Consider the following 7240-nt stretch of genomic DNA (forward strand, 5'->3'; position numbering starts at 1 on the left):
CACCGCCACCGGCACCGGCCCGGAAAGTTTCCCGGAAAAGCTGGGAAGTGGCCGCGGTGAGTCCCGGGGGAGGAGCCGGTGCCGGGCCTGAAGCCGCCCGCCCGCCGCCCCGCGGCCGCCTCCTCCCCCGGGGCCGCCCGCCCGCGGCCTGGGCACCGGAGGGCGCCCCGGACCGGCCCGCTGCCCCGGCCTGGGCACCGGAGGGCGGCCCGGACCGGCCCGCTGCCCCGGCCTGGGCACCGGAGGGCGGCCCGGACCGCCGGGCGCTGGGCGCGGCGTGAGGGCGGCCGGCGGGAGGGTGGCGGGCGGGGGGGCGGCCATGGGCCGGGCCGGGCCCGGGGGCGGGAGCTTCCCCCCCCCGGACGGGCTGGAGGCCGGGCCGCCCCCGGCGCTCAGGGCGGAGCGAGGGCGCAGCCTGCGGACCGGCGGGTCCGGGCCCCGGTCCGGGTCCGGGTCCGGGCCGTGCGGCCGGCGCCCCGGGCGGCGGAGACACGATCGCATCCTTCTCCGCTGAGCGGGCCTGTGCCGCCGCCGCCGCCGCCGCGGGCCGGAGACTGGACCCCGAGCCCGGCCGGCCCGGCCGCGGCGGCGGCGGCGGCGGAGGCGCCCCCTGCCCGGCGGGCCCGCTGCCCGGGGCGGGTCCGGGGGCCGGGCCGGGGTGTGGACCCGCTGCCCGGAGCCCGCGCTCCCCGCTCCGCCCCGGCCGAACCCCGCGCCTCGCTGGGGACCGGGCAGGAGGGGGCAGGGCCGCGCCTCCCGCCCCTCCTCCTCCGGCCTCGGGAGCGATTTGTCAAACTTCCCTCCGCCGGCGGCGCCCCCCCGCCCCCCCGCGCTCCTCCCTCCGCCGCGCGCCGCCTCCTCCTCCCTTTCCCTCCGCACGTTCGGATCGCGGGGAGCAGAGCGGGACCGCCGGGCGCTCAGCATCCTGCGGGGCCGCTCCGGGGGGAGGAGAGCGCCGCCCCCGCCGCCCCTCCCTCCTCGGCCGGCAGCGCGGCGGCGGCAGAGCCGAGGAGCATCATGCCGAGGAGGAAGCAGCAGGCGCCCCGGCGCGCAGCAGGTACGAGCCGCTTCCTCCCTCCTCTCCTCCTCCTCTTCCTCCTCCTCCTCCGCGCCCGGGGCACCAGCCGGCGACCCGCTCGGCCGCCGCCTCTGCCTCTGCCGCGCGGAGTGACCGGGCACAGGCTCCGGCTGCTCCCTCCGCTGCGCCCACCGCCGACCCGCGCCCGGACTCCCGCCGCGCGCCGCTGGCACCCACTTAGGGCACCGGCGCCTGGAGCAGGGGCTCTGGTTGCAGAGGGTGGGAGGCAGCCTCCGCCGTGTCTGTCTGCGGGGGGCAGGCGGGGTCACGGAGTTCCCTGGGACCTGTCCTGTCTGCCTGCCGCCGAGGGCTGGGACGGCCGGGTCACCTTATGCCAGCCCCGTGGAGGCTCCTTACTGGGCCCAGACCGGGCACTGCGGCCCAGAGCGGAGCGCGGAGTCTGGGTATTGTCAGATGACTGTCAAGTCAGTGCTAGGTGCTGGCATGCATTTACCCATGGTTTCCCTCAAGCCCATGCTCCTTCCCACCCTCGCCGCTCCTGCACTTAGTTCTGGGATGTGTCTGAGTACTTTTTCCCTTTCCTTCTTTCCTTCTTCTTCTTCTCTTTCTTTTTCTTTTCTCTTTTTTCTTTTTTTTTTTTTTGCCAGGAGTGTCAACTCCTGTTAAGACTAAGCTTTTTATCTTTTCTAGAGAAAGCATCATTGAAAATCAAACCAAACCCATACACATAACATTATTTTGCAATAATGTCAGTTGGGGGCATGTTGCTTGGAAGAAGGGGTGCTGGCCCCTTGCCACCCTTGATTTGATGACTGATTGATCGCCTGTCATGCTGCTGCCTTTGATCTATTCATTCCCAATAAACATCAATAAATCACTGGCAATGGTGAGGCCAAGCGGTGTGACGTCACTGGGGCCCTGTCAGTGCAACTTTGGGATTCGGGACCCACTGCTGAGCGGACACATATGGACGGGTGCGTTCTGATGAGGAACACTCAGATGTGCTGAGGTTCAGAGCTGCCCGGATGGCCGGGAGGCGAAGTGCAGGCTTCTTCCTTTCGTTTTCTCTTCCTTTCCTTGGGAGGGAAGGGAGGACAGAGAGAAGGGCCGAGGAGGCATTTCCGAGGGCCTGTGCAGGCGAAGGTGCTGTGCCCGCAGGAATGCCGGGTGATGCTCACGGCCTGGTCCGTCCTTCCTGCCGGCCGGCTGCCTCTGGGGCTCCCAGGCCGGCTGCTCTCTGAACCCCTTACCGAGGGCGGCATGCTGGGCGGGTTGTGTAGATGGTAGTCTCTTCTCCCAGAACTGTGCTTTCCTGTGAGTGTCTTAAGAAAGCCGTAGGATAAAATAGGTTTGGTGGTGGTGGGGGGGAGAGACTCAGGTTTGTTCTCTGTGCCCAGTGCTGCCCAGATTTAGGAAGTTTGATCACCCAGCCAAGGTGTCAGAGGGTGCTGTCTCTCCGGTCCTCTCCGGGCGAAGCTCCTTGACCACGCCACCTCCTCCGTGGAATCCCACGCTCAAGACCGAGCTGGCCTGCCCAGAATAGCCTCAAAGTTAGGAGGATTCCTGCACAGAGTTCGGCAGGAGGAGTGTCTTGGGCTCCTTCCAGTCTCTGGAATTCTTTCTTTCTCTTTGGATGCACATTTTAAGGTATCTGTGCGCCTCAGTCAAATGAGCCATATGTGATCCCAACTTACATTTGGTTCAGAACTCTCTCTCTCGTTTGGTTCATCTTTCTCTCCCACCTTGCCAATCTGACACTCTCATCTGATAACTTTCTGCTAAAAATACTGCATAGGAGAGAAATGCACGTTTTTTAAAGCAACCTGTGCACTAATTTCTCGCGCCTCTCAGAAAGCCAGGCAGGACGCTCAGGTTACTTAAGGAGCGCTCATTATGTAAAAACTTGACTGCACGACTAATAGGAGATGGAAGAATGGTTTTGCTCTATCAAAATGACCCGTCAAAACGACTTTGTTTCATATTTGATTTAATTGTCTCTCTCCTGACAGGCACATTCATCAATAGCTTAATGGTCAATCAGAAGTTGGCAGCGTGAGTGCTTGCCGTCTTTCTCATACCCTGGTTTTGGATTTACGTTATCAGAATGCCGCTGCCTAATGGACGTGCGGAGGAGGGGCGGGGATGTCTGAAGAGTGACTTATTTAAGGAGAGAGGAGGGGGAAGAAAAACCCCACATTTAGGCCGGCGATACGTGTGCACAGGCCAGTGAGTGAGCGGTGAGAGTTTTTGGGGTGTTTGTTTGTTTGTTTGTTTAAATGGACATGAAACTTCCCATTTTTTCCCTCCTGCTTCAGTGCTCACAGCTGCAAGTTATAAGGTTCCTGCCTGCCTTTGTGGCGTCCCGGGAGTGACGACACATTGATTGCTTTGTACGGACAGAGAGAGAGAGAGAGAGAGGGGGGGGGGGGGGGGGAAGAGGAAGAGGTCTGCTGATGGGTAACTGAAAACCCAGTCCCCAGCAACCTTGAGGATCCGGGAGAATTCCCCCTGCAAAGTGAAAGGTCCGCTCAGCCATAGAAAAAGGAAAGTTGTTTTGCCAGCTTCATTAGTGTTCACCTAATTAGCTGTAAACCTGATGGATTCCTGACAGCCTTAATGATTGGAGATGACAGGCCCGACGCAGTGTCATCCAGCAGAATTAGGTTTGCGGCTCGTTTGATGTAATCAGGTTGATATTACACAGTCCTGGCTGCCTTTAGTTGTGCATTAACTCAATTTTCTGCTGCAGGTGACAAATGGGCTTTGGTACCTGGATAATCATGTCACAGGAATTAGGGCCCTTTTAATGGTCTGGGGTGGAATAACAACCACAAAGGCCTGAGAGCCGGCGGCGCCTGCAGGCACGGCGGGCGCACAGGTGCCGGCTCTCTCTCCGGGCCGCACTGAGCCCTCCTCGCTGCAGAGCGGAGCGGGCTCCAGGAATCCCTGAAAAGACAGATTTCTGCACCGGAGGATTTTCCCCGGTGGAAATTAGGCACGGCTCGGTGTCTCTTCTCCCAGGGAGAGAGATTCCTTCACCTGCTCAGAGGAGCCGGCGGGAGCGGCCTGTCCCCGGTGTGCGTGGCGAAGGGCCGTGCTCTTGTGTGGATGGAGGACTCAGAGGCCCGTCCTTCCGGCAGACATCATCCCTCGCTCAAGTCTCCCTCTCCCCTGACGTTTGCTTTCAAACATGTTGTTGTTGCTTTTAAATATCAGGAAAACATGTAGAGCGACACTTACCAGCAGATAACATTTGATCCGTTCATACTCATTTTCTGGGGAAATGTAGAACCCTAAAAAGCCATTACCTAAACGTCCAAAAAGATCCTCAGTGGACAGCCACCTGCCCCTGACCTTGGGTGTCTTGTCTGCGGGGAGGGAAGAGGTCCTCGGGGCTCCAGGAGGTCCTGTTCCCAGGGGGAGCCTTAGCATCTGGACTTGGAGAACAAAACCTGCGTGGACAGCAGCACGGCTGTGGTGGCGGCGCGGGGCTCACCCGCCAGCAGGCAGGGCACCCGGTGCCAGAGCCACCGGCCTCGCCTTCCTCAGCCCGGTCCACGCACCTGCCCGGCCGGGCGGCCCTGAGCACAGCGTCTCTCTCCTCTCCCGGCGGCTCCGGGGCGGCGGGCGCCGTGGTCCGGCCTCGGGAACGCACGCCCTGCCCGCCGGCCACGTGTTTCTCCGTGGACAGGTGGTGTGCCCCGTGGCAGGGCGACAGAACGACTGCTCTGGGTGCTCTGCGGTCCCCGCGAGGAGCGGCAGGGATTTTCAAAGGGAACATCAAGAGGATGCGGGAGAAAACAAAGAGGGCAGGAGGCGAGGCTGTTCCCCGGACATCATGCCGGGGAGAGAACCTTCCAGAACCGGCTGCCGGGCCCCCGTCATCCTGACAACTGTCAGTTAGGGCTCAGTGCTCTCCAGGGCCACCCTTGATTGCGAGCGGTTGATGTTGTCATTTTGTTCTCAGTTTTGCCTTGAGCGCGCTCATAAACGGCAGCGAGACAGTCAATAACTGATGTATCAGCAGTTACTCCCCAGATTGCCTCCCAAGCCTGCCTTTTCCTCTTTTTACTAAAGATGGCTCTGCAAAGTGATGGGAACGAGAGCTGACTGCTCGGGGCAGGAGGCCCAGGTGAGACCCCGGAATGGAGCCCAGCCTCCCAGCCTTCCCCTCGGGGCCGGAGGAGGAGGACCGGTCCCTGCGGCGTGCTCTCCCGCCACGCGTATCTGTGTCGTGGGGAAGCCGGGCTTCGGACGCGGGCGGGAGCAGGGGAGCCCGGGAGCCCCTGCTCCGCGCACCACAGCCATGCTGAATCCGGCCCCGGGAGCAGGTCAGGTCCGGGCGCGGTCCGGGCGGCTCTCCTGCCAGCCCGTTTTTATTCCTGCCTGTCACCGGACAAACTGCAAAAATAGCTTTGGTCTTGCCGTTCGGAAGAAAGTAGGGTGTGTGTCTCCCCATCTGCGTTAGTGTAGCTAACAGCCGGGCTTTCTTTAAGCCATTTTGTAACACCCGGTAGCGTCACCCCTCAGCCGAGGCAGACAGCGCGGCTCAGGACGTGTGCCACTTCCCCACACGCGCTCAGGTGTGTGCGTGCATGTGTGTGCGTGTGTGTGTGTGTGTGTGTGTGTGTGTGACTTATCCTCCAAATGGTGGTTTCCGTGTCTGAAGTTGGAAACGCAAGGTGAATACAATATATTGTATTTGGTAACAATGATGTGGACTGGTACATCCAGACAGATAATGTGCAGTTGTAATTAGACTCAATAGACAGGCAGTCATTTTTAAATTCTTTGACACATGCATAAAATAGTCATATAATAAGATAAGATGACAATTTTATGTTAGGTTGATAAAGTGTCCTGATACATGCATTTAAATGTCTATAAGCCTTTAAAAAAAAAAATCCAGACAGATTAATTCTAGTTTCCAGTATTTGCAGTTAGTCATTAAATGAATTTTTTAAATCCTACCAAACAATGGCTCTGCATGTTTTCTTTCCCTCCCCTGGCTGAATTTTTACCTGAATCCTGAGGAATGGATATATAGACTTGGTAGCCTTCTCTGATTTTTTTTTTAAACATTTGTAAACATGTATGTTAAACCCACGCACATCCAGGGGACTGTGTGTGACCAGGATAATGCTGTGCATTCTCAGACGTGACCTGCCCTCTCTGCTCCGACCAGGCCCCGGGTCAGGAGTCCTGACGAGGAGATTGCACAGTGTCCTTGACCAAATACTGAATATTTTATAAGCCCCATTTTAAAAAGGAGACATTTCGAGCACATACCCTTGATTTGATCAGCGCTTAGATTCTCCGGTTTAAGCACTTTCAATTCTGTGGATTATTTTAGCGTTTCAGCGCGAGCGGCCACAAGATGTACTGCGGGGGAGAAGAGCATCCTCTAAAGGCCGCGTTACCTGGGCTGGTCGACCACGTTCCTACCTTATTCCTCAGAGGTGCCGAGGGGAGGCTCTGAGAGAATATTTTAGATTTGTTTGGGCTTCATGGTGAATTATTAATTCGTACCGTCAGGACACGTGCTATTAATTACGCCTGTGTTTGCTTCATCCAGAACAGCTGTTGGGGAAACAGGGTGAGTTCAGGCTGTCTCCGAGGGGAGGCACCCAGGCAAGGCGCTTACCAGCTTCCTGTCATCGTAGCCCCGGCCCGGCTTTGGGAATAGAGGGCTGCAGGGGGCAGAGTGCAGGGCGAGGGGAACTGTTCATTCTGGACCGAGAGGGGCACTGGCAAATGCTACCTCAGGCTCCTCATCCAAAGGCAGGCCTGCCTCCGTGCCCTGCGGCCCGGCTGGCACTCTGAGGCGGAGCCTGCTTCCCGCACGCCCGGCCTGGGGCGGGCTGCTCTCCATCCACAGACACAGGCGCGTCTTCTCCCCGTCGGGGGCCAGGCCGTGCTCTCCCGTTGCTGGGGGTGGAAGGCAAAGCACCCCGAAGGCTTGTGTGTCCCCGAACCGGAGCCTCCGAACGGGCAGCAGGGGCTGTTTGGTAGTACATGTGACGTGACTCAGATTCATTTACTTTTGATTTTCCATCCCCATCATTAAACCTCGTCCTGCGTGTTCCGTTGCCTCCGAGTTCTTTGAGAAATGCATGTTGCATAAAATAGGCAATTTTTAATGAACAATTTAATGTAAATGGGTTTTGAATTTAAATTAATATTAATGAAGTCTTGAGTGAA

The 7240-nt window shown here is 58.6% G+C and overlaps 1 protein-coding gene across 1 annotated transcript in view; it reads left to right on the forward strand.

Moving 5' to 3' along the window:
- Positions 1-294: 294 nt before the first annotated feature.
- TSHZ3 (teashirt zinc finger homeobox 3) overlaps positions 295-7240 on the forward strand; it is a 58461-nt gene continuing 51515 nt past the window's right edge. The window contains exon 1 of the mRNA XM_084905468.1: positions 295-1057. Coding sequence (XP_084761594.1) covers positions 1018-1057 — 40 coding nt within the window. The 5' untranslated portion in view covers positions 295-1017. The remainder of the gene's footprint in view (positions 1058-7240) is intronic.

This window comes from Pipistrellus hanaki (assembly GCF_964339955.1).
Source record: "Pipistrellus hanaki genome assembly, chromosome: 15".
Lineage (NCBI taxonomy): Eukaryota > Metazoa > Chordata > Mammalia > Chiroptera > Vespertilionidae > Pipistrellus > Pipistrellus hanaki.